Source organism: Carex rostrata, chromosome 9, assembly GCF_964058835.1.
Source record: "Carex rostrata chromosome 9, lpCarRost1.2, whole genome shotgun sequence".
NCBI lineage: Eukaryota > Viridiplantae > Streptophyta > Magnoliopsida > Poales > Cyperaceae > Carex > Carex rostrata.
The window spans coordinates 2757245-2784510 of NC_135926.1; the positions used below are offsets into that span (position 1 = coordinate 2757245).

Here is a 27266-nt window from a genome sequence, read left to right on the forward strand (position 1 = left end):
TTGCATTTTGGTAGAGGGAGAAAGAGTAGAAATTATGATATGAGTATTTCAAAATATTATATCTCCAATTGTGATGCCAGAATAAAATTATATGGCCATTTTTATAATAAAATGTAATATTTGGAAGAAATAATGTTAGAATGCGCTTCAATTCTAGCATGAATGGTGTTGTTTGTAAAATAAAAACATCACGATGGTTTAGAAGAAAGATCCCGAGAGTTGCTGGGTTTATGCAGGCATTGCAGGGAATTTAAAACGACTTTTAACAGGTTAAAATCTCAAGGTGTAATAAATAAATATTTCGAGGGTTTGAAAGAAAGATCCCGAAAATCGCCGACCACGGCTTGGGTTCTTCTTCTAGAACTTTCCGATCGGGTAATTCCCTAATTCCCTTATCCCCCCCACCTCACTTTACCAGATCTTTCTAGAGACTTCCATTTGCCACACGGCGTCCTCCTATCGCCCTATTTAAATCCTCGCGACTCCTCCCAGCTTACCTCTTTCAACGCAAAAAATATCTCGCACTCCATTAGACTACACTTCACTTTGCCATGGATGCTTTCTTACCTGACATAGTAAAAGACGAGTATTTCGAATTCGATGAAGAAATCTCCATGCCCTCTCCATTAGATGAGTCATCGATAACAACAATTCCTCCACGGCCGGTCGAGGGTTTGCACGAGGTAGGTCCGCCTCCGTTTCTGACGAAAACGTATGAGATAGTGGATGATTCATCGACCAATCAGGTGGTGTCGTGGGGATCACCTGGTAGTAGCTTCGTTGTGTGGGACCCGCATCAGTTCGCCACCACGCTCCTGCCGAGGTACTTCAAACATGGGAACTTCTCCAGCTTCGTCAGGCAGCTCAACACATATGTAAGTGTTTGATGGAATGCGTCAATGAAATTTACCTTTTGTTCTATTAAATTTAGTTGCCCTTTAGATGATCTGAGCGATGACAAGCATGAATGCAGGATTTGTTGGTTCAGCACTTAGATTTTACATATTTATTATGGTATGCTTAAGAATTTTGGTTGTGTTAATACATTGTTTGAATTAACGGAATGAACTAGTGGTACCATACTGACAATCTGGCATCCATCATTGGTGCCTTCAACAATTGAGGTTTAAGACTACTGTGACATATGTGCAAGGCACAGATTACTTTGTATGAAATCTTAGAACTAAAAGCATGATATTGTTATCCTTCAAATTTGATGAAAAGAAAAATGAAGAATGTATGTATTTATCAGTAAATATACTATGGTGTTATATCCTGACGCACAAATTTCTTTGTAATTGTATTGTGTAGCTAGGACTGAAGTAGAGGCATGGACGTATTATGTTCTTCAAGATCCGAGTGTATATACACATCCTACTCTTATGAAATCGGTCTTTCATAGTTTTTACTGGCTAAGTTAATATCTGACATCATAATGGTTAAATGGATGGTTATTTACAGGGATTTCGCAAAATTGACCCTGACAAATGGGAATTTGCGAATGAGGGATTTCTTCGTGGGCAGAGACACCTCTTAAAATCAATTAAAAGGAGGAAAAACCCTGCAAACCCTAATGCACCTCAGCAGTCACAACCCCTTGACCAATGCTTAGAATTGGGACAATTTGGGCTTGAACAAGAAATCGACCGTCTCAAGCGCGACAAAAACACACTCATTGCAGAGGTCATTAAGCTGCGGCAGGAACATATGGTAACTAGGTCTCATGTGCAGGCAATGGAGGAGAAGCTTGAAGATGCTGAGAAGAAACAACACCAAGTTATCGGTTTTCTGGCGCGAGCTATGCAAAATCCTACTTTCTTGCAGCAGCTGGCGCAACAACATGAAAAGAGAAAGGAGATTGAAGAGGCCATTTCAAAGAAACGAAGGAGGCCCATTGAAGCAGGTTCTAGCTCAACTCAGTGCCCACCACTGTTTGGTGAAATTGGAGGTGCAGGGGCATTAAGGGAAGATGGAGAATTTGAAAATGATTTCTGGGAGGAATTGCTGCAGGACGAAATTGTAGAGGAAGAAGCAGATGAGGAGAACGATGTCGAAGCACTTGCAAGGCAGTTAGGTTACATGACGTCACATAGGCCCGAATAAAGCTTCAACTTGAGGCATTTGTCAATTGCTATGGATAAATTCAGGTTTGGTTTTCAGTTGAACAAGTTTGTTGTTGATACCTCTTTGATGTAGTTATTACTAACAGGGTTGTTAAGCTTGTCATGCACAATGGAGTTCAGACCTCCGTTGTTTCTTTTTTAGTAGATTTGAACTTTTGTTACCCGGTAGGTAGTCTAAATATTTCATGTAGTTATTACTAACAGGGCTTAACTAAGCTTGTCATGCACAATGGAGTTCAGATCTCCGTTTTTTCTTCTTTTAGTAGATTTGAACTTTTGTTACTCGGTAGGTAGTCTATATGTTTCAAGTTGTTGGTTTTGATTTTCTAGATGCATTTCTCAATTGTGCTTTTGTAGCGACTGCAGATTTTGTTTAAATAATTTGAGGCCGGGGAAATATTTCATTTATCACGGCCCCTTGCTAACAATTATACATCTATCTCGGCCCGTTTAAATAAAGGTTTCGGCCTATTGATACTTTAAATTACTGAGGGTTAATGAGCCGAATATTTTATCTCAGCTGACCTTTCGATCAATTCTTAAAGAGAAGTTGATTGATATAAAGAAAAATTAAAAGGAATACACTATTAAGCCGGAGATTTTGTTGCTGAATAATGTTCATAATTAATGGCATACACGGTCAAGGGTGGAGGGAAGTGAGAGAGATGGGGTTTCTGCAAATTGAAAATTTGTTTCATTAAATTATGTAACTTTTTATGCATCAATATTTGTTAACCTCTTATAAAAATTAAGTTACACTATACTAGATTATATAGTTCTTTCAGTTTTAATTTTCTTGCTTCCGTTTCTGTGTAATACACAGTGGTAGTTTTATTTTATGGAGAGAACATTTTACGGTGAATGGCAGAATGGCAGTCATGGTTAATGGAAAAAAACTTCGGTTATTTTTTTAATTTCTAAACTATTAGCATAATATGCCCCTGCAGGGAGAGAATAATTCCTCCAAATAAATTCTGAAAACAGATAAACAAATGAATAGATACAATAAATCAATGAATAAAAATGACTGAATGAATAAATAAATAAATAATTTTAGATTGAAGGAATGAAATAAAGAATTTAAGTGGGCCTCAGAGTGTCCACTTTGTATATGTGGTGGGAAAAGTATCCATGGAATAACAAAAAGAGCTCAACAGAGAGCATGCCATGTTTCGTGTCATTTTCCTATGCATGTATAACGCAATTAGTAAATTGCAATCCCCGGACAAAACTCAATAATTGAATTTATTAACTATGGCGCAGAAACCACAATATTAAAAAAATTGCTTCCAGGTACACCATCTATAATTAATGGATGTTTCAAAAACAAATAATTAAAATATTTACGATTTATTGCGAGATTCGTTATCGAGAAAAAAAATGTCGTCTAATAACAACCATTTGCAATATATAAATTTTCCTTCTACATATTGCATTAGTTTTGAAATGAATCAATTGCAGAGGAGCTAGACTCAACAAAGAGAATGTGCAAAAGCAAAAAGGGGTTAAAGTAACAGTGGAATTGGGATCCCCCAAGAATTAATCTAAGTCATATCTATCACCAACAAGGACTTAACCTTAAAAAGATTTAAAAATGCATGCTTGATGTAAAAGGAAACCTAACATTTGAGGCAACGAAGCACATCTAATTACACCTAAAGTGTGTTCTTTGAAAAGCTATATGAGCGTGATTGATTCGCCTTTTGAATTGCCTATTATAATCTAAGTTGCCCTCAAAGGCACCTGACATTTTTTCTTTTGGAATTTTATTCGAGAGATTAGATAATTAAGCACGTTTAAGAAAGCTTCTTAATTTTTTTTGGAAAGATATTTCCATGTTTAATTTATACTTTATATAAATTTAATGTTACATGCATGCGTGCAATTTTGTTACTCTTGGAGCTAATGTAATTAAAAGTCGAGTTCCAGGCAATGTTATCAGAATCGAACCGGACATTGACTCGGCAAAGCTGCGGGTCACTGGTTTACTAGTAGGACCGGTGAGTCAATCGGTTCAATTGCTAATTTTTTAAAACAATTATGGCATTGAATTGTTATATATCACCTTATTATAATGTCAATTACAGTAATATTATGTGCATAAAGCTTAAATTTACAAATTTAGTTATATAAATAATCCAAAGTATAATGTTTATAAGGCTGTGGCTAATTTGCTGCCGGCAGTCCTGCCGCTGTTTTTTTATTTTGTGATGTCCAAATAATAAATCCAAACCGTTAGATGTTTAATCTATATTATAACCTACTTGGAGACCAAATTTTACATTTCTTGGAATTTTTTTACTATATATTAAGCTGGTTTGAAAACCGCTGATTTCAATGCTGCAGAAATTTACTGAAATCAGCGGTTTTTAAACCAGCTTAATATATAGTAAAAAAATTCCAAAAAATGTAAAATTTGGTCTCCAAGTAGATTATAATATAGATTAAACATCTAACGGTTTGGATTTGTTGTTTGGACATCACATGGCTAAATATAGCCCCGGCAGCACTTCTGCTGAAATGATGCCAGCAGCAATTTAGACAGACCTTGTTTATAATATTTTTTGCTAAATTAGATTGGTATAAATCTGGTTTTTTATAATTTGCTATATAAAATATAAATCATCAAAAGAACAATTTTTTAGTTATTTTTATTTAGAATAGCACACACCTGTATGTCATTTTTATATGATCGTGTCAGTACAATGTTTAAAGTCGATATTAATTTTCATTATTGATTTCAAAAAAATTAAATCAATACTATATTTGTATAATTCACTTTAAAAATAAACATGTTTGGAAAAATAAAGCACAAATAAAAAAATCATGCTTAATATACAAAAAAGAAGAATTAATAATTTATTTTTGTAATATATCAAAACTAACTCAGCAACTCTATTGCATTTGATATTAAAGTTTAAAGAGATAAATTAATGGCCCACATTTTTAATTGGGCCTTCAATGTGAAAAGACATGGGTCCCATTGTCATATTCACCTTCTTTTTCTCATTTTTCCTTCTTATTTTTCTTGTTTACGAACTATTTTCTCCAACAAAAATCTGATCTTAAACTCCAAATGAATTTCTTCTAAGTGGGTTTTGCTCAGAATGGGTTGACATTTTTTCAGTAAAACCGGCCGATCTAACCGGTTTTGGCCGGTTCAATAGCATAAACGATCCTTCAAGCGAATCAAACCGGACTAGTGGTCGGGTCCAATTTTTTTCGGTTTAACCGGCGGTCCGATCCGATTTATAACACTAGTTCCAGGTTTCATAAAGAAATTAGAAACTACAAGCTAATTAGTGATTAGAGGTGCTATCGGGTCGGGTCTTGGACCCGTACCCTAATAGTGTTCGGGTCATAATTTCGATCCACATACTTATTTGTTTCAAATCGGGTCGGGTCTGGATTCGGATACCTATCTACACATATATATTTCGGATCCAGTCTTTCGGTTCCGGATAGATAGATACCCATAACTTGTTTGTGGATTATCGGGTCCGGTCTGAATACAGAGCGGTTTCAGATCCGGAGTGGGTATATGTGACAACTCCCAAGCATTTGAGAAATAATTTATATTTAAATATAATTATAATTTCTTGGATTATTGGGTAGTATTTTCATAATTCGATTGTTGATAGTTTGGAGTACTCATGGTATAACGAAAATGATTGGAAAGTTTTTAGTTTTTTGTTAATAGCTTTTGAATTCAGGAGGCCAGAGAGAGATAACTTTTGAAAATCAAAATATTGAAGAAGAGATATAATTTTTAGAAAATCAAATATTGAAGATGACATATATTTTTAGTAAGTAAAATATTGATAGGCAAAGAGATCAAAGAAGGATATATGGCAGATATTTGATTTCAATGAGATTTATTGCGAATGACATATCAATGAGAGTAATAATTTTCTATGATTATATAGAGGATATACAATTATACAATACAGATATTGAAGAATATATTCATAGCAATAAATTTTATTCAAAAAATTAATATGCAAAATATGATTATTGATGTGACATTTGTTGATTTGATTATATACAAAATTGTATTTTTATAGTTATTAATATGTGTTTTATTGGTATTTATACGGGTATCGGGTTGGATTCGGTTATGAGTCGGATAACTAAACAAACACATATCCTATTCATTAAATATCAGTTCCGGTTCAGACCTGGATCGATTATTAAATTATTAATTTTGTAACCGTCTCATAATTTAACAGGTTATATTTTTTTAAACCATATCCTATCCAAATTAATTAATTGAGTATCGGATCGGTTCCAGGTCGGATCCAGTTCAGTTCAAGATCGGATTCGGATAATCGGCTAAAAGTAGTACCTCTATTAGTGATCAATACATTAAAAGGAAACGAAAAGCAGAAGGAGAAATTTTGAATTAGAGGTTGCTCAGAAATTTACATTTTCCAAACTCAATCAAAATAGGAGACATATTGGAGTGTCCCCAACTATTGCTTTTGCAAATGAATGAAATTTGGATAAATGACTTGACATAACAGCATAATGTAGTGGATTATCGGCTTTATGAGGTGAGTCTCATCAAGGTCTTTAATTGCATCTCTCTCTCTCTCTCACACACACACACACACACACACCTCTTCCTCTCTCTCTTTAGCTTTTTTCTCTGAGCAATCTGACTCCTTTTTTTGGCACACTGATTTCCTGTTTTCTGCATTCCACATGGTAGCCTAGTCATAATTTCCAAAGCTGGAAAATTAATATATGACAATAATAGCGGCTATCATTGTTTTGCAGTGTGTTTTAATTGTGGGGATACTGTCTGTGATACTACTGATCAAATCATGCATTCAAATTTGAACTTTCTTCTTAATTTTGTTGCCATTTGCTTCGCCTGATAATTCAAGGAGCACATGCAAAAACGCTAATTTTTCAGAAATTTCTTGCACTCTACTTTTTCTGGCACCTTAACCTTATTTTTCTGCTCTCTCTCTCTCTATCTAGCTACCTCGTCCCTGTAGCCATAAAAGGAGGTCCAGTCGAGCTCTTGCGATAACAACAAAGAACAACATCAGATACAAACACACACACACAAAAACTCTCTCTCCTCTCTTTACACTTCCTTTGTCTCTTTGTAAGATTGCAAAATCAAAACCAAAGAATGGAGAACATAAGCTTGTTCCCTCCAAGCTTGTCCTTTTCAAACAAATCAATTTCAGAGGAAGCTAGTGGTGTCTCTTCTGAGACCAGACTTCTGATCCATGAACCCATTACTTTCTCCTCTCTCCTTTCTCCAGTTCAATTCTCTGAACCTATCAAAAACAAAAGGAAGAGAAACTTACCAGGCAATCCAGGTACATGCATAACATAAGCACGTTGATCTCAACTATTTTTGTATTTCTAGTACAAACATGCAACAGATCAAGAGTCAAGACTGAATTCACCTAACTTTGTATCTGTTGCTATAATTTAACACCGGAAATACTAAATAATTGTTATTTTTCTTTGTTCATCATTGTAATATAGTATATTTTTTTTCTTAACACTTTGCTTAAATCAGATCCAGATGCTGAAGTGGTGGCCTTGTCTCCAAAAACCCTAGTGACAACAAACCAGTATGTGTGTGAAATCTGCAACAAAGGGTTCCAACGAGACCAAAACCTCCAGTTACACCGAAGAGGCCACAATCTCCCGTGGAAGCTTAGACAAAGGACAGGAACAAAAGATGGAGGTATAAAAAAGAGGGTTTACGTTTGTCCGGAGCCGACATGCGTGCACCATCATCCGTCACGCGCTCTGGGTGACTTGACCGGTATAAAGAAGCACTACTCGAGAAAGCACGGTGAGAAGAAGTGGAGGTGTGAACGGTGTGGCAAGCGGTATGCAGTGCAGTCTGATTGGAAGGCGCATGTGAAGGGTTGTGGTACTAGGGAGTACCGCTGCGACTGTGGTATCATTTTTTCAAGGTTCGTCTTCAATTATGACTTTTTTTTTTCGAGATAAGTCGGTCAATATTTTTTTCTATCTCGTTTCACAGCATTGATCTAGTAAGATTGTGCTATAAGAATAGAAGTGCATTCTTCATTGATATTTTGCATTTTCATTTTTATGCATACAAATTTTCTAGCGAGCTTTTTCGAATAATTCATATTTTCTCAAATATTTTTTTTAATCTTAAATTGAGCTTCCTATGTTAGCACTAAATGTGATAGTTCTTAAAAAATGATTTGATTGGTTTCTTAGACAAGCTAAAAATAATTTGAATTGTTTTTCTTTAATTCTTATATTATGGATGTTTTAGTTACCATTAATTGAAGCACCCCACCTGCTTGTACTAAAGGTATACAAGAATTAATGCTGCAGTTTGTTGTGGTATTGAGTGGCTGGCAAAAGCATCAATTCCAGTCCAATATTAGAAAAGAAATGCATAATTTTCTTTCACTAGCTTGCCATCATCTTTGACTTAAATTGTGTGCGTGCACTGCTGATTTTTCTTGTCTCAAATTAGTATATTTTAGTTGTAAGTTGTAACATGCAATGTTGTGCTCATCTCCTTTCTGTGTTTTTTTCTCACCACCTTCTTTACAGAAGCAACCCGGCCCGTTGGAATATAAATATAATATAATTCTACATGTAAAAACAAAAACATTATGCATGCTGGATAGGTTAACATGCACATGTAGTCCATCTTTTTTCCTATAATGTACTGTTGAGTTATGCAAATTGCATTCACATTTATGCAGGAAAGATAGTCTGGTTACTCATCGAGCATTTTGTGATGCACTAGCAGAAGAAAGTGCGAGGCTACTCGCATCTACCACGGACAATATTGTTGCCACTGCCACTCCTCTTCCCTTTCACCCCTCCCTCTTCACTACAAACCCTAACCCTAACCCTAATTTGAGTTCCTTTCAGCTCATCCAACATAATCCTTATCTTACTCTCCCAGCAACAACTTCAGCTTTAACTCATCAGATCAATGCCAACTCACAATTACAGAGAAGCTGCATTCTGGGTCCCACTAGCTACAATAGTGTTGTTGGAGATGCAATCAACGAAGGGTTCAAATGTGCTGATCTTGCTATGTGGCAAGCTGAAAATATGACAAGGGATTTTCTCGGTGTAGTTGAAGCGGATCCAGAGGAGGCGACCAGGGTTGAGGAGCTTGTTGCTTTGCCCTTGATCTTTGGATAATGTATGATGCTGAGAGATATTTAATTGAGCTTATTTTTGTTTATGTGAGAAGATATCAAGGTCTTATTAATTGTGCTTTTTTCTTCTTTATTCTGATCCAGAGGGTATTTGTTTGTTGCGTGGTGCTATTACTCAATGTTTAATCAACAATATTTCTTATTGATTGTCTGTTCTGAGTGCATTAATTTATGGTGTAATAGTCATTTGTTAACAAATTACATTTAATAGTTATTTTTTTGGTTGATTTATTATTATTTGTTGATCAGTTAGTTATTGATTTATTGGTTTATTAATTAATAATTGTTATGCATCATATAAAACAAATATTATGCCTGGAACGTTCCATATATAGCATATTCTTGTTTAAATATAATTATCACTTGCTAGTAGGGGCGGAGCCAAACTTTAAAGTTATGAGAGTCGATCAAACCTCGGAAATTTCGTATGGAAGTCAATCATATATAATTAAAAAAAAACTATTGGGGGGTGGGGGGTGGGGGGGGGGGGGGGGGGGGGGGGTTTCAATTTTTTATAGTATTCATTGCATTTATTCTAAATTATATAACAAAATTGTGTCAAAGTATGCAAATTTTGGAAATTAATAGGAGTGAATTGACTCCAATTCATTGTGAGTGGATCCGCCACTATTAGTAGCATGTGAAACATAAATCAACCTCATTTAAGAGCATCTACGTCAGTAAAAATTAAGAAGCAATTAAAAACAACAATGAAGAAATAAATAGAAATTAGGTTAATTTTAATTTCTAAACTTCTACACTCGTACAATTAATTTTAATTTCTTTTAGTAATCACGTCAACAATTATTATTATGAAAATAGAACTACTAGCTAATAGAAACCGTTAGAAAGCAATTTAAAAGAAAAAAAAAACTAAATTAAAAATTACATTACATCTAAAAAAATAAAATAGGAAGTGCCAAGCGTGCTTTTAGAAAAAAAAAATCTTAATGCAGATAAGGTAAAACATATAAAACTACTAGCTAACTAGGATTCTTAAGGATAGCTTAGATTTATATATGGTTAATTTGAAGTTTGAACTAAGGAATAACAGTTTTTGTTGAAGAATTCTAATTAGTTGATTCCTTTTGCTGAGGCAACTAATTTAAAGAAGAACCAGATATGGATCCAAGGAAATGATTGCATAACACAAGGCTGGAGAGAGAGAAGCTAGGTTAAATGCTTTTGAACTGACAATGATTAGGTAAAAGATCAGAGATTGAGTTGCTTGCATGACAAGAGCACTGGTTAGGTTCAAAAGGTCTAGCAGGCTACAGAGTGAGAAAGAAATTAAAAAATAAAGTAAAATAAAGTAAAAAGTAAGCAGAATTAAGTAAAGATAAAGGGTTTGATAGAGAAATATGTCAACGCGTGACTAAAAAGTTGATCAGAGGAAGGCCCAAGCAATTTGTACCACCGGATCTCTCGTCACTTTCTATTCTTTTTCTCAAATCGTTCTGCTTAGTTCCAAAAATTATATTTTTCTGTGTTAAATTATAGTTTGTTTAAATGGGAATATGTAATACTTAATTACTGAGTGAGGCTATGGTAACATGCATATTACGGGTAGATTTCTACTATAGATTTATATCTTTATTTTCAATGTTCAAATAGTCAATCTGAATTGATAAACATGATCTCCATGTAAAAATATTCTTTAACGTTCTAGATTGACAGTTTGAAGTTTGAAAATAAAGATATACATTTATAGCACGGGTCAATCCGTAATATGCAAATTACCATAGCCTCACTCATACTTTTTTTTTTGGGGTAATTAATATTGTAGTTTGTTTTAAGATATTTTGCATTATTTTGTTTAATACAATTAGGGGTGTCAATGGGTACGGTACGGGTCGGGTGGAGACATTTTCATACCCATACCCATTAAAATTGATCTTACCCATATTCTATCCATACCCATTAAAAATTGATCTTACCCTATCCTACCCTTACCCATTAATATTATCGGATAACGAAACGGTAGCGGGTGAATAACGGATAATACTAGTATAATAATTAGTTTTATTATATTTTACAAATTAAACATCAAAAACTCATTCATTTTAACACATATATAAGTGCATTTCTAATAAAAAATAAAATAAATGTGTAATCAATTCCAACTAAATTATTTTTTATAAAGAATAAAAATTCAAAAACACATTTAAGTGGGTTGGAAATTGAATTGAATATACATTTAAGTGGGTTGGAAATTGAATTGAATATATTTTGATTTTATAATTACCCTATAGGGTAACGGGTACGAAATAGTCATTACCCATACCCTTATCCATTTATTTAACGAAAAAAAATTCTTATCCATACCCATACCCAATAAGCTAACGAAAAAAAAACCTTACCCATACCCGCCTTATCGAATACGATACGGGTTAGGTAAACGGCTAAAAAGGTACCATTGGCACCCCTAAATACAATATGCCAATTGACAATCATCAGCTCACCTTAATTAGGAAAGAAACTTAATAAATCATGTAGTTTCGAATGAGCATCAGATAACGGTGGACAAAAATTCCAACAACGATCAACTACTAAAAGATTGAGATAAATGATTTAAATAAACAAATAGAGGAATGAACCGGATTCGCTTATAAAGAGTAAAGAGGATACCAAAGGGTTAATTGAGAATATTCACATGTGGTTGTAAGGGTGTTTACTAGAGGGGGTGGTGGGGAAGTGACAAGGTGCATGAAGGGATATCCTTGACCGCTTTTCACAAAGCAGTGAGGCTGTGGGGGTAAGATCAGATGCATGAAATCATGAACCATTGCATGCATGTGAGGATGCGGGTTTTGCATTGCAACTACCGATGTATCCTCATCCATCCCATTTGCCTCCTCTAAAGACTGCCATGCCTTTTTACCACTCTTTTGATTTCCCTTAAAGATTCTCCAAATACATGTTTCTAGGTGTGCAGTACCTATAACTACTGATAAAAATGCCCCACAAAAATTAACACTTCATCATTGTAGAAATGATCCGATGCAAGAATAAATATATGGATACTCATCCAGGTAATTGTCGGTGTTCGCGAAACAGTGTGCAAGTAATTATATATAATTTATAGCTGCGACAAAGAAAAAAAAATAAAAAGATATATAGTGCCATTGAGTTCTTTTTTTTGTTATCTAATTATTGCAAAAGCTCTCCATCAGCTTTAGGTTTTGTTGTTTTAATAACTTAATCTTTATGTTAAGAACTAAACAAAAGCTAATTAGCTCAATTCCAGCATGAACTCGAAAAATTGACCAATATTGAATTTTAGGTTTTAATGACAATTATCGTAAGAATTAAACAAAAAATTAATTAGCTCAATAAGGTGAACCTATCATGAACTAGATTAATTGTATTAAGATTTAAACAAAATTAAATCCCCTCTCCCTTTAATTTGGTGATAGATCATGCATCCTTAAAATTGTATGTGGACTTTGATTCTCTAGCTAGATCCCACCAATCTATTTTCATCAAATGATGAAGAAAAAGCCGTGTTAGAGAAATATTTGACTCGTAATTTCCCTGAGCAGCAAATTAAATATCAATTTATAGATTAAGCCCTCTGTTTATCTTTTTCTTTTATTACTAGGTAAAGGCTGTATAAAAATCAAACATAATACTGAATGCATGATTTGCATAGAATTTAATTTGAAGGGCCACCAAAGGTTTTTTAAAGAAAAAGAAAAAAAAAGGTCAAAATATGTATCATATACTTATATGTTAAATCTTATTCTTAATCGGTACCATATCCTTATATGTGTTAACTTTTTTTTTATAAATCAATCTCATCATAAATTGTTAATTAAATAAAACTATATGAAATGATGTATATAAATTAATAATAATAATAATAATAATATAGTAAATAGTTAAATATGCAACATAATAAATAACATATATAATTTTGTATTAATTATTTTAAAGAATAACAAATAAGAAATAATTCTTACATATGTATATCTTTACTTGAAGTTAATAAGAAAATTTCTTGTATACTTATCTAGATAAGGTAATAAAAATTCATTTTAATCATAACTGTTCTAGCGAATATGATATGAGTAGGATAAACTAATAAAAAAGTTTGAGTGAGACTATAAAAATATGTAAAACACACATTAGTATGCACTTTGGAATAATATCTTTATTTACAAAGTTTAAATAGTTAATTTAAACTATTACATGATCATTATATTAAAATTTATTTCTAGATCAAATTTTAGATTTTTTTTTAGATTTTTTTTATATACTTTGAAAATCACTTGATCGAAATATTCTAAGCTATTTAGAATAATGATTTTCTACCTATCTAAAAAGATAGAGAAAATATTTAAAAAAAATGTAAAATTTAATTTTCAAATACATTTTTTTTATAGAGATCATGTCAGATGGTTTAGATTGACTATTTAAATTTATAAACATAAATACTGGTTCAAAGTACGGACCAAAGTAAGCTATGCGTAGCACCATAGCCTCACTTAAGATGTTTCAATTTGACACTTGTAAACAAATTCAATTTAACTACAGTCACAAGAAGTCTAAATCAAAATCATTGCTCAATCAAAGAGGCAAGTACAATATCCATATTTCCAACACCAGATATATATATATATGGTCAGAGATTGAGAATTTGAGTTTTACACAGTGAAGTTTGAATATATGAAAGGCACACGTTTGTTTGTGGTCCAAACCAAATCTATTTAATTCGGATGACAAAATTGATTCACACTCATTATGGCCTTGGTTTGCTTAGACTGAACATAGAAATGCGTGACGGGTAGCAAACCAAGATGCAGGCTTGCTTCCTTTCTTTGCCTTGAGATTTGCAACAAAGAAAAAAATTCATGAAAATGACACGTGTGGGTTCCATTTAATAATCTTGTAATATTTATGACATAGGCGTGATTTTTCACTATTATTAGCACCGAGTTGGACGGTCCGACGGGTATTGGATCAGATTTGGGTTGATGCTTAATCGCAACCGTCCAATCTGCAACAAGTTCATTCGAAATTGATCAGCACAAATTGAAATTGTTTGCATGGATCTTGATGTCGATCGTATGGTTGATTGAAAATCAAATTGGACTAATCCGGTGCTCATTGGACTACCCCCAACTATGATGAGTTACGAAGTGATGGTCTTGTTTTACTTCACGCTCATATTTTCTATATTTGAAATTTCAAAGAGACGATCCGAAACGCTCAATATGATATCCATATTGAAATGTGCTAGGAGATCAAATTTTATATTTTTTTGAAAATTTTTTACTAATTTTTTTAGAATATTTCAAAATCATTATTTTTTATGATCTAGAATCCGTCCAAAAATAACTGTTTTCTACCTATCTAAAAAAATAGTAAAGAATTTTTAAAAAATGTAAAATTTAGTCTCCAAACACATTTTAATATAGATATCATATTGAGCGGTTCGGATCGACTGTTTAATTTTTAAAAACTGAGATATAAACGTGAAATAAAACAAAATCCTTACTTTATTTGCAACTCACCAGCTAGCTCATCTCTCTCTTTATTCTCAGAGAAGTAGATCGATGCTTACGACAAATTTTAATAGACCGATTAAAGGTTGAAAGTGCTTGATTCCTCTCCTTTTTTTATGTTTCCAAAACCAAGATCACAATAAATAATAAATATGCTTTAATCTTTACACGTATATAAATTTTATTCGTCTAAAATGAACACTTACAACAGATTTTATGAATTCAGTTTTTCTAAAACGCATTTATAATGAATTCTATGTTCATTGATATTTTTTTATCAATTTAGAGCTCACACAAATTCCCAAAAATGACAAATAAGCTCGAATTAATGTCCTCTTATATGTCCATAAATCTATCTGCGCTAAACCAAACAAAAATAACAAATATTATGTACTTGTTAGTTGTTACCCTGATATTCTGTTATAATATAGGATAATTATAAAAATTAAAATTATACGATTAGTTTTATTCATATTCCAAATATACATTATATAATTCTCAATTTATTTGTTTTCATCTATTTTTCAAGTGTTGATTTGAATTCCCATGAGACAGCTTAAAAGCTTATATGATTTTGTTCTTTTTACAAATTTCCATAAGAAAGCTTAGTTGTATCCATTAATTCATTGCTTTAGAGCCATACAAAGTTAATTATTCCATGACTCGATATCATTATTTATTTTTCCTTCCGTTCTACTGCTTTGAAAAATATTTTATGGGAACATAAATAGGAGTGTTAATGGCATCCTTTTATCTGACCCATATTGTATTCAATAAGACAGATATGAATAATTATTACTGTTTGAGTTAGCTTAATATTTTTTTTATTAGCTTAATTACCACCTCCGGTATCTCAATGGATGGTGTTTACCGATCCATATCGTACCCATTTGACATCCCTGATGCGAAATGCCATCAAAGACATTCAATTTGTTCCGTTGGCTTCCATCTGCCTCAACGCATCATTTAGGCTATAGCTGGTGTTTCCATCTGAACGTCATATTTTACTGAAGTCTGAAGATTATATCCTAATAAAGAAACTTAATATTATATTTTTACTTCCAATTCCATTAGCTTGTACTTCCTTACAATTTGGGTAACAAAGTCTGTGCGATGCAACATGAAGAAAAATAAGAACTTGCAAAGCTACTTACATAGCACTCCAATATTGCTGACAAGTATGTGCAATGATCAGAGCTAAAAACCATTATGTACCAGCACATATGCATTATGGGTAAAGATAATCTGATACATTCTATGGAAGATAACTCATCATGTTAGAAATTATACTGGTGAAAGAACACGTCTAAATATCTGTTATCAGTTGTTTACATGAAATAACTTAAATCTCATACCTATGCCATTATAACATGACTGATATAAATAGAATTAAGCAACAACCAATCCACTATCTCATAAAAAGGGAAAATTTGCAACCAGAAAAAGAATACAATAAGGGGGGAAATCAATAAGACTTGGCAAAAATAGCAACTTCCTCTCCGGGTTTACCAGTCATAAAGCATTTCTTCTCATCTTCAGGCTGCTCAAAAGCATGGGCAGATCTATTAAGGAATGCCTACCCCTGAATTTGAAAAATTAATTTAGGCCCAGTCTAATTTACAAGGTGTGCCTACCCCTGAAATAAAGTCGTGCTCAACCCTGGCTCATCCGTTCAGGCCCAGAAAAGAAATAAATCGAAGCCCATTTCTTTGCTTATTTCGGTCGTGGGTGTGGATCCCTACGTGCGACCCAAGTCAAAGAAATTAAAAAGAGAGAGAGAAAGACTTCGCTTTGATTTCGTGGATCCCAACCAAGCCGCTTGGATAAATAAATAAAAGAAAAGAAAAAAAAAATTATCCAGCTTCCGAACTTGCACTAAATATTTTTAATTTTAATTTTGACAATTACGCTGATTCAAGCGACTGATGCAAGCACGCTGGAAATTTTTTTTTTCTTTACCAGCACTCAAGCACGCCACCTGAGCCCTCTCCGCGTCTTTCCTCTCCGCCCTAACTTGTTCTCCTCATCTTTGACTCTTTTTGTAAGGTCTCAATTTTTAATTTGAATTCATCAATTAAATTAATTTTTGAATTGAATTGTGAATTATATATAGTTTGTTGCTTGAATTGTTGAATGATTGTTTGATTATTTATATTGAGAGAGATTTTTCAAGAATATTAATAATGAAAGAATTATGCAAATATTTCAACATATGAAGATCCGTAGAGGTAAGCTTTATTAGCTGTCATCAACTTCATTTGACTAGATATGTATTACTATACTGTTGTTTATTTTTATAAGTAAGACAATACTATTTTTTTTTTAATTTTATAGTCTTGTTAGTATTTTATCCTATAACTCATGAGATTATATAAAATAAAAAAAATTGCACTCTTATTAGTATTTTGTGCCTATCCCTGATCAAAATCCTGATTAAAATCTTGGATCCGCCCCTACTCAAAAGGAAAGCATCGTAGTGTTGCACTGGTCTAGATCCGCCCCTACTCAAAAGGAAAGCATCGTAGTGTTGCACTGGTCTCTTCTTTCACCTTCAACTCCTCAGCATCACTGAATGGAAAAATTTATAGTATATAGTATATACAGATAATCACAATTTTAAAGAGAGAAAGACAAAAGGTAATAAAATCATCCCAAGAATTGTGCCAGAGCAGGTTGTCATGGTTCAAAAAGCTCAACTGTAGAATTAGTTTCTATTCAGAAAATTTTGTATCCTAACTATGAATATGCAAACTGTAAGGGTAGAAAAGACTCAACCTGTTGCAAAAACTGTGGACATGGAATAAAGCTGCTAATGACTTGCACCATAAAATTTGTAGGGAAACCGTACAGCAAATCCTAATTCAAAACATGGATCAGGGTTCAAATGCCTCATGCCTCAATCTTATTTCACATCTTTATCTTTGTTTTCAAAGTCTGAACAGTAGATCTAAACCACTCAACATGATCTCCATTTTAAAATGTGCTTGAAGAGCAAATTTTATATTTTTTGAAAAAAAGTTACCTTTTCTAAGATAGGTACAAAATTGCTGCTTGCAAACCATCCAAAACAGTCATTTTGTACCTACAAAAAAAAGGGTTAAAATTTCCAAAAAATATTAAATTTGTTCTCCATGGCCATTGTAATTGGAGATCATGTTGAGCGATTCGAATCGACTGTTTGAACTTTGAAAACAGAGATAAGAATGTGAGGCACAATTGAGGCGTGAAAGACATGAGGCATTTGAACCCTACTCCAAAAGATGCTCACTTAGAAAAGAGTTTGGCTAATATAACATCAGCCTATATAACACCAACTCAAAAACCTATCAAATCGACTTTGAACGACTAATCCAAACCGTTCAAACCGATTTACATTATGAGTGATGCGTTTACATACAAATTTTTTATATTTTCGAGTTATTTTAGTATCAAATCAAGTGGTAAAAATATTGAAAAATTAATGTATTAAAATTAACTTAAAAACTCACACTTTTGACCGCTTGACTTAATACTAAATAAATTCGAAAAGTTATAAATTTTGCATGTAAACGCACAACTAATGAAGTAGTTCAGTTTGAACGGTTTGGATTAGTCGTTCGAAGTTAATTTGATAGGTTTTAGAGTTGGTGTTATATAGGTTGAAATGACACTGATGTTATACTAGCCAAACTCCTTAGAAAAGGCCTTGTAACTAATTCATACCTGGCTGCCCAAGGGCCTCTTGCCCACTTTCCTTCAGCAATTGCCTCCAACTCTCCATACGAGGTAACATCTACTATGTTACTGGAATAACAGAAAGAAATCACACCTTCAGCTAAAAGCATGCGAATGTCTGCATATACATGCACAATCATATTCAGGAATACTGGGTAAAATATAAAAAAAATTATCAAATTGTTATACAAAGTTAATTGACTTCACTTTGCAAGGAAATAAGCAAACTAAAATTCTTATCAGGTGTAAAAGAGCACATGGAACCAGGGGCAGAGACAGACTTTCGAATTATAGGAGTCAAACACATATGGGAGTCAATTTTACAATACCATGCCATTTTACTCTAAATTATATATAAAATCATACATAAATACAAAAAACTTCTAAACAAATGGGGGTCAATTGACCCCCATTCTCTTTTCTTCCCTCCGCCCCTGAATGGAACCACAAAACTAGAAATTATAGCGATTACCTATCTCGGAATGATATCGCCCTTTGCAAAAGCGCAGCTTGAATTTCTTCTAATCTTAACTTCACATGGTTCAGTAGAGTAGAAGCCTCCATAGAAACCCCATATTCCTTACCTGCCTTTCCTGGTACAGTTCTTCTAGAAACTACCACGCTATTGTTGGTCACATCACGTGGTCCAATTTCTAGCCTTAAAGGTACTCCCTGCCATATATAGAACAGTAACCAAAAGACATGTATATGCTAGCAATGGTACAGTACTGACAAATACCAATGTTTTTGGGCTTCTCCATCCTTTTTGTTCCTTTTTTCTTGAATTATTTGTTTTTCTAACTGAATTTTTTCTTGCATGTGTGAACTTTCAGAACTTACTTTTGACTGAATTTCCATCTTAGGTGCAGCCATATACAAATCTCGTAATAATGTTTGAAATAAAATATAATGGGGAAATTATAAATAACAAATTGTTTACTTCCATCTCCCAAAAGTTGAATTTCCAATCAGGCGTATCCTCCTCTGAGTCATCTTTCTTGACTCGGATACCTGCTTCCTTCAAAATATTGTGAACAGTTTCTACTGCATTTAATACTGATGTTTTTTCACCACCCTTATTCCAAATCGGCACGATTACCACCTAAATGCATCACAGACAAAACTAGAATCAAATGAAAACATATACGATAATTATTGAATCCTTCAAATAAAAAAAGAGAAAAAAGGTGCATTTTATTAATACTCAGAAAACAAATATATGACCATTTAAATGGGTTAAGAGGCAGGCATATATTGAGTTTATTGAATCTAATTTCTAAATGAAAAACAATGACCAATAGCAACTTCACTGTCAGCAAGAGAAATATAAATTCCAATTAAAAATTACTTGTATAGGAGCAATTCTTGGAGGGAGAATGAGGCCGGTATCATCTCCATGTGTCATAATAATGCCACCAAGACGAGTGCTCATTCCCCATGAAGTTTGCCAAACATGTTGTCTATCTCCATTTTTATCCATGAACTACAAAAGGAATAAAAACAATGTGTTTCTCATATGACTTGGTTTCCTTTCTCCCCTCCTCTTTCCAGCTTTAGATACTTTTTTATGAGTAGGGTTAAAATGTCCCAATTTTTTGTGCCCCAATCATGCCTCACATTTTTATCTCCGTTTTCAAAGTACAAAATGTCAATCCGAGCCACTCAACATGATCTCCATATTAAAATGTGGTTGGAGACTGACTTTTATATTTTTTAGAATTTTTTTACTATTTTTTTAGATAGATACAAAATTACTATTTTTGAATGGTCCAGAATCTTCTGAAAAAACAGTGAATTTTGTACCTAACTTCAAAAAATAATAAAATATTTGCAAAAAAAATAAAATAATAATAATAATTTGGTCTCCAACCACATTTTAATATGAAGATCATGTTGAGTGGTTCGGATTGACATTTTGTACTTTGAAAACGGAGATAAAAATGTGAGGCATGATTGGGGCACAAAAAATTGGGGCATTTTAACCTTACTCTTTTTTTATTGGACTAGTTTAATTATGCTCATTAAATCACAATATCATCTAAACACCAACCTGACAATAAATCTTATATGTCCCTTTAGCAGATGGAATATATAGCTCGGTTATACTAACAATGGAAAAGATAACATTTTCCCACATTTGTAAAGATAATAAGAGTTCTTTTATATTAGATAGTTCTAAAAGTTTTTATTGGGAGTGTATATATACAACTTATGTTCTACAAGGGATTAAGTTATATTTAATTTTACAGGGGCATGAAGTTTTCCTTTGTACATGGAGCTGCATATAATCAATTATGATCAGCCAAACAAAACAATTTCATATGTTTAAGAAGGCCAAAAATATAACCTGTGTCTTGAAAGCACAGGAGAATATCAGACCAAGGTTATGACTTGTGCCAGACTGCAATGCCTTCTTGTCACCCATCATAGCCTCAATTGTGTATGTACGGGTAGCACCAGCAAAAGTCTATGGTATTGATTTTCTACCAGTAATTACTGGTATTGCAGCTTGCTCATATGCAAAATCATTGAACACATTAATCATCTGCAACGCCTATGTGTGATTGAAAACAAAACAAAAGAAAAAAAAAAAAATCTAAACCAAGTAACTTATTTGCAATAATGAAAACATAACTTATTTATAAGATAGCTAATACAAGAAATAAAATCAAACCTCCTTCTCAGCCTCCTGAAAGGTGGCATGGGCTGTGTGACCCTCTAGCCAATGAATTCGTTCATTCACACAAACAGCTTGTATCTCTTCTCCCACCTTGTGGCTACTGCCCACTAGGACAATATACTTGAATATAATTACTGAGCACAAGGAGGCTTGAAATGTGAAAATCTTACTAAAATGAGGAGAGAATAACCTGATATAACATGAGAGGAAGGTCACGGTAACTTTGTATCTGTCGAGTAAACTCGTGAGTTACAATGACTTTTTTATATCCCTACTTGATAGGTCCAGCCACAGCGTGACTTTTTTATATCCCTACTTGAAACCAGACCCTAGCTATCCATTTGGTAGACTTAACATAAAATGGAGTCACAACTCTTAATGGAAGCAAAGCTCAAGTGCTAATATAGTACAGCCAATCAGAATAAGAGAGAGTAATAAAAAAGGAGATAAAACACAACTGAGAAAAAGATGTGCATCTGTGTCCAGTTTCCTCGCATTTCACATTCATATAATCCTACAGATAAAAAGGAATAAAACCAAAAGAAACTACACACATGTATCCGTAGATTAATTCATGGCCTCTATATTTCTATACAAAGACATCCATTTATCCGTTTACCCGACCCATACCATATTCGATAAGACAGGTATGGGTGAGATATTTTTCATTAGCTTATTGGGTACGGGTATGAAATACTTCTACCCAACCTGTATCGTACCCGTGGACACCTATAAGTACAGAAACTTTTACTGCACTAACACTATCTGAACTCGATTCGATGAGGGATACATGAACTTGTTTCCAAATGGCGTATGAGTAAGGTGTCTGTCATATCCTAAGTTGAATTTAGGATATAACTAGAAGAGAGACAATAGAAAGAAGGGAAGAGAAGAAGAGAAGAGGGCAGAGAAAGAGAGATAGAGATACAGAGAAGAGAAGAGAGAAGGAGAATTGAGAGAAAGAGCAAATTTCTGATTAATTGCCTATCATTCTTACAATGACAGCTTCTTTTTATAGCTGTTAGAAACCACAAGGAAATTACAAAAGTACCACTACCTATAACAACTATTCTAAGACATTACATTCCCTTCCTCTTAAAATGATCCTTGTCCTCAAGGATCGTGAAAGAAAACTTAAGATTTGGCAGGAGCCTGATGCATACAATTCAATCAAGATTTCTTCCAATCCAACAATACATCTTTAAATTGGATAGCGTGCGAGTAAGAAGCAATGATCGCTGGTAAAATTCTGGACTACAGCGACGGAACAAGATCATTTTTGAAGCTGCTGGTAAATGGAGACAAGGCTGTCAGAGGGATATGAAAAAATTACCAATTGATCCTCCATGTTTTCACTTTTTGCAAATTGGAAGGGACGGATAGCTGCTGTCTTTAGTGATTTAAATTAGTTTGGTAGTATTTATTTTAGAATTACTTTTGTAGAAATATAACTTTGTTTATACTATTTTCAATTAATGCAATGTAACTATGGATTTTCCTAAAAAACAAGAAAAAGGTAAAATTGAGAAGCCAATGGAGTTTCTACATGGCATGGTTTTAACATCTGACACCCTACCATGTTGTTTTGCCTTGTATTCGGTCTTGCTAACAAGGATTTGTAAAGATTATGATCTGTCATTGAAATTGGTGGATGTATCCATATTTTTTAAAAGAAAGGCATTAGCTTGATGTTACGCCCAGTAGCACTCTTATAGAAGGCAATAGCCAGTGTTAGAGATTAATTTTCAAAAGATCATCCCATCACTAGTGTTAGACCTCCATATTGCAAATTGAGTTGTTTCAATGTAAGAGAAGGAAATATAATCCCAAATCACAAGAGAGCACAGGAAGGAGGAGATATCAACTTACAAGAAAGGGCCAATTTGTCTTTTATTATTTTAACTAGAGATTTAACTATGATTAATTTCATAGTTACTGTGTAATGGGTAAAAAGAAAAGAGCTTCAAGAGTTGAGGGATAAATTAGATAAATTGAAGTGTGGAGGGGTATAGAAGAAATTAGGAAAGTCCTGGAGGGTATACAAAAATTAACCCTTAGCTTTATTTTATTTGAAAGTGATTTGGCATTATATAAATACGCAAATAATAATAAAGCTATTTCCCTTATTAGCAATGCAGATACTATATTTGAGAAATATTAATCATAAAAGATTGTGCCATTTGTATAATTAGGTAAGATATCTCAGCTGGATATTTTTAGATTACCATAGCAACAATATGCTACACTTTTCTTATTTTCTGTGTATAGAATTTATGATAAGATTTATGTCTAAATATGAATGAATTGTATCAGTGTATGCACCGAGGATTGTCGTAATGCAAAATATACAATTTTTACTGATTTCATTCCCTCTAAACTTTTCTCAGGAAAGGCGTCATATTTCGCTTTTTAGTATGCGTATACAGTATACTGGTGCATTAGCTGATTTATATAAAACCCTTTAAAATGTTTGTAATGACCTTTCGAGTGATTGTTGTTTGGAGTATTCTTTTTTCAAGACTAGTGCTACTATAAAACCCTTTAAAATGTAGTGTGATTTGAAACATAAAAATACCTTATATCTTTCTTTCTTTTTTAATCGAACAAGAAAAAGGTACATTACCTTTCCAGTCCCATACATTAAAAGTTAAAACATAGAACCTGGTACTTACCTGGCACGACAACACTCGAAAGATAATGAAGGAGATATGGGGCTTACACAATTCAGGGACCTTCCAGAAGAGGCGAGAGAGACGACTGCAACCCAAGTGGGTCCCACAAATCAATTCTCTCCGGAACGGCCAATCTTACATGCATACGAACCATAGTGCTTCCAAAATGCAAAGCATGTAAAAAGTTTCTTGTAAACCCAAAATTTCTAGGAGCTACATTTCACCAGCAAATATTTCATAACCATGACATAAAGGATAATGACCACTTCAATAATAGTTGACATCCTTCATCAAATACGATAAATATGTACATATAAAATGAGAAGACAAAACAGGTGAACTTCAAATGGTACAACAACTGGAGGGCATATGGATTTAGCATGAAAAATAATGTCATTTCGGCAATGGAGTATTTGCAAACCTCCAAGAAAATGGTTCCATCATGCCATAAACCCTGGGGCCCGCCACTTCGCTGACAGACACTGCCTCACATATCTTCCCCAAGTCATCTTCACCGAGCTTAATCTTCAAGGAACCTATGTTACTCTCCAGGTTTTTCACCTTAGTTGTTCCTGACAAACAATTGAATTATGGATGAGTATGATATCACTTGGAAGTGCCTCCAACAAAAAATTAATCACAAATAACTTCTGCATGCCAACTTCAGCATATGTATATCATCCTTACCAGGAATTGGGACCACATCTTCCCCTTGGTGAAGAACCCATGCTAGAGCAAGCTGAGCTGGTGTACAGTTGTGCCCTTGAGAGAGTTTCTCTAGCCGTGCATATAACTCTTTGTTCTTTTCCAAGTTTTCTCCCAGAAATCTCGGATGCCTAGCCTGTAACAAGATAATAATAAAAAAAATTATAAATTGTGTACATTCAAATTGAGAAGAAAAAATAGTGTGCCTAGTTGGGAGTTACCAAGAAACTTTCTGAAGGAATGGTCTCAGTAATGGCTTTTCCACCGAAAAAACCACGACCCAGAGGGCTGTATGGTACAATAGAAATGCCAAGCTCCCTATAAGAAAAAAGGGACCAAGTCATCTCTTGATTAAATGGAGAACCAGGTGCAGTCAAAAGCAACCAATTACAGGAATTGTGTGGGCCATACCTGCAGAGAGGCACAATATCTTCCTCTATGTCACGAGTCCAAAGGGACCACTCCATCTGTACAGCAGTGATTGGATGAACCGCATGGGCCCGCCTAATGGTATCTGCGCCTGCCTCTGACAAACCTATATACTTCACCTTTCCTTCTTCCACCAGTTTCTTCAGCTCCTTCATCTACTCTTCATACAGATATCTAAAATAAATATTCCTACACAATTACCATATACTGATCACAGTAAAAAGTGTGAAAACTGAATTACTTACAGTTTCCTCAATAGGCACTGATTGATCAACTCTGTGCTGGTAATACAAATCGATATAATCAACACCAAGCCGGTCGAGACTTGCTTCACAACAAGCACGCACATACTCAGGATTTCCTTTCACACTCATTCCATTCAAATCAAACCCCACAATTCCAAATTTTGTTGCCAATTGGATTTTCTCTCTTGGCAATTGCTTCAATGCCTTCACACCAACAACAGTATTGAAGCTTAAACATAATTAAATTTATTTGTAAATTACACGAAACCGTTAAATCATTCCATAGATAATGAAATCCTGTTTCTGAATTCAGGAAAAGGAAAACAGAACTGAGTAGAGAAATACCTTTCCTACAAGAATTTCATTCGTTTTGGGCCCATAGACGTCGGCTGTGTCGAAAAAGGTGATCCCTTGGTTAAACGCTTCTTTGATGATTGCAATTCCAGCCTCTTCAGAGACGGGTGAGTTGTAGACTCCAGTTAAACCCATGCATCCGAAACCCAATTTGGAGACCTGAAATTGGAAACGGTTTTAAGAGAAAAGAATGAAGAAATATGTCTATCACACCAATTAATCGTTGTACCTCCAAGCCTTGGGATCCGAGCTTCACTCTAGGGACATCAGTCTGCTCTGTGCTCTCCATAGATGAGCTATCGCTGTGAGAAGGAGCAAGCAGCCAAGCAAAGTTGGGAGTTAGGACTCGGTGTTCGACCCTCCGCCTCAGTGGACTTTTAGTATCTCGACTCCCGACACCTACCTTTCCTAAAAATATTATATTTATCGGCCCAAACATAAGAGGGACGGCCTTGATAAGAGGTCGTTGATTATAGTACCGGCCCAAGATTAAGTCGAGCCTAAAAATACGTCGGGCCTGCTTTATGTACTTTTTACCTTGACGGCCCGTACCACAATAAGTTAGCGAACTTGCTCCACATCATGCTCGAAAGAGAAAATTGCTTGTGATTTAAAGGGGACATCCAAAGAACTTGCAAAGTTGGTTCCTTTATCATCTACACTTATTAGGGAAGTTTCTCGACATTTTAAAAATGTACCCTACTTTATTTAAAAAGATCAAGCATATTGAAGAAGGGGAGTGCTATACTGAGAGTATCATTTGTAATTTTGAGAACTGAAAGAAAATTTTCTTTCTAAATATCAATTATGTCTTTGTAATTGTTCTCTCTTATCTATCATTAATACAAAAGTTAATAAAGAAAAAAATTAATAAAAAAAGTTAGTCCAACAACAAAAGAAAAATTATAATTTTGGAAATATTTTGAGAACAATTGCTCAGTAACTCTCTCTCTCTCTCTTTATATGTCCAATTTAACTAGTACAACAAAATTCAACTACAGTAACCTGCTTATAAGGCCTGTAACCGCTGTACAAATAGGTTGGTGGTGACTTCACTAGTATCCTTAAGGCTTTATTAAGATGTGCTTATTGTGTGCAAGTTTTAGTTAATTTTCTTGTTATTATAGTCAACTATATCTTTTCTCAGAAATTCAATTTAAGCTTATTTGATTCAATCATAAATTAGAACCACATTGAGCCATCATAAAGATTTGTATTTGAATTTGTCCACTTGCAACATGGATCTGGTTTATATTCAAAATATGTTGTTAAAATTAGCTAGTTAACTACTACTGTTAGGTATTTGTTGAGGGTTAAAGTGCACTCTCCCTTTTGTGCTCCTAACCTGCATCCTCCTCTCATATCTTCATTTTCAAAGTTCAAATAGTTGATTCGAACCTTCCAACATATTCTTCATATTAAAATGTGCTTAAAGACCAAATTTTACATTTTTTTGGAAATTTTTTACTATTTTTTTCAGAATTTTTGAAATTCATCACTTTGCTGAATTTTTTTATTATTGTTTAGCTTAATCAAAAACTCTGAAAAAATAGTAAAAATTTTCAAAAAAATGTCAAATTTGGTCTCTAAGCACATTTTAATATGAAGAACACGTTGGATTTGAACTTTGAAAATGAAAATATG

At 33.8% G+C, this 27266-nt stretch overlaps 3 protein-coding genes and 1 pseudogene across 4 annotated transcripts; 2 read left to right on the forward strand and 2 right to left on the reverse strand.

Annotated features, from left to right (window-relative positions):
- Positions 1-492: 492 nt before the first annotated feature.
- Positions 493-2450, forward strand: LOC144559576 (heat stress transcription factor A-2c-like). Its single transcript, XM_078308639.1, has 3 exons — positions 493-875; positions 1462-2292; positions 2414-2450. Exons 1-2 carry the CDS (start codon positions 552-554, stop codon positions 2101-2103), a joined length of 966 nt encoding a protein of 321 aa, XP_078164765.1. The 5' UTR covers positions 493-551; the 3' UTR covers positions 2104-2292; positions 2414-2450.
- A 4676-nt stretch (positions 2451-7126) lies between these two features.
- LOC144559287 (protein indeterminate-domain 12-like) lies at positions 7127-9467 on the forward strand. The gene is made up of 3 exons (XM_078308306.1): positions 7127-7459; positions 7666-8071; positions 8849-9467. Exons 1-3 carry the CDS (start codon positions 7267-7269, stop codon positions 9297-9299), a joined length of 1050 nt encoding a protein of 349 aa, XP_078164432.1. The 5' UTR covers positions 7127-7266; the 3' UTR covers positions 9300-9467.
- A 6621-nt stretch (positions 9468-16088) lies between these two features.
- LOC144559368 (proline--tRNA ligase, chloroplastic/mitochondrial-like) lies at positions 16089-22565 on the reverse strand (annotated as a pseudogene). The gene is made up of 10 exons (XR_013513123.1): positions 22551-22565; positions 21408-21488; positions 21212-21324; positions 20885-21091; positions 19886-20020; positions 19478-19639; positions 19010-19209; positions 18526-18606; positions 17329-17391; positions 16089-16366 (listed from the first exon to the last, which is right to left on the reverse strand). The product of XR_013513123.1 is annotated as a proline--tRNA ligase, chloroplastic/mitochondrial-like (transcript).
- A 1483-nt stretch (positions 22566-24048) lies between these two features.
- Positions 24049-26009, reverse strand: LOC144559690 (putative aldo-keto reductase 1). The gene is made up of 7 exons (XM_078308793.1): positions 25852-26009; positions 25614-25781; positions 25269-25472; positions 25006-25178; positions 24816-24912; positions 24577-24730; positions 24049-24461 (listed from the first exon to the last, which is right to left on the reverse strand). The coding sequence occupies exons 1-7, from the start codon at positions 25909-25911 to the stop codon at positions 24283-24285; spliced, it is 1035 nt and encodes a 344-aa protein (XP_078164919.1). The 5' UTR covers positions 25912-26009; the 3' UTR covers positions 24049-24282.
- Between the last annotated feature and the right edge of the window lie 1257 nt (positions 26010-27266).

Bases quoted from the DNA above. Each gene is read 5' to 3' on its own strand.
- LOC144559287 (XM_078308306.1), top strand. From the start codon at position 7,267: ATGGAGAACATAAGCTTGTTCCCTCCAAGCTTGTCCTTTTCAAACAAA. The intron at 7,460-7,665 runs GTACATGCATAA...TGCTTAAATCAG, and splicing joins AAACTTACCAGGCAATCCAG to ATCCAGATGCTGAAGTGGTG. The intron at 8,072-8,848 runs GTTCGTCTTCAA...ACATTTATGCAG, and splicing joins TGTGGTATCATTTTTTCAAG to GAAAGATAGTCTGGTTACTC.
- LOC144559690 (XM_078308793.1), bottom strand. From the start codon at position 25,911: ATGGAGAGCACAGAGCAGACTGATGTCCCTAGAGTGAAGCTCGGATCC. The intron at 25,473-25,613 runs GTATTTCTCTAC...GTTGGTGTGAAG, and splicing joins ATGAAATTCTTGTAGGAAAG to GCATTGAAGCAATTGCCAAG. The intron at 24,462-24,576 runs GTAAGGATGATA...ATTGTTTGTCAG, and splicing joins AGATGTGGTCCCAATTCCTG to GAACAACTAAGGTGAAAAAC.
- LOC144559576 (XM_078308639.1), top strand. From the start codon at position 552: ATGGATGCTTTCTTACCTGACATAGTAAAAGACGAGTATTTCGAATTC. The intron at 876-1,461 runs GTAAGTGTTTGA...GGTTATTTACAG, and splicing joins TCAGGCAGCTCAACACATAT to GGATTTCGCAAAATTGACCC.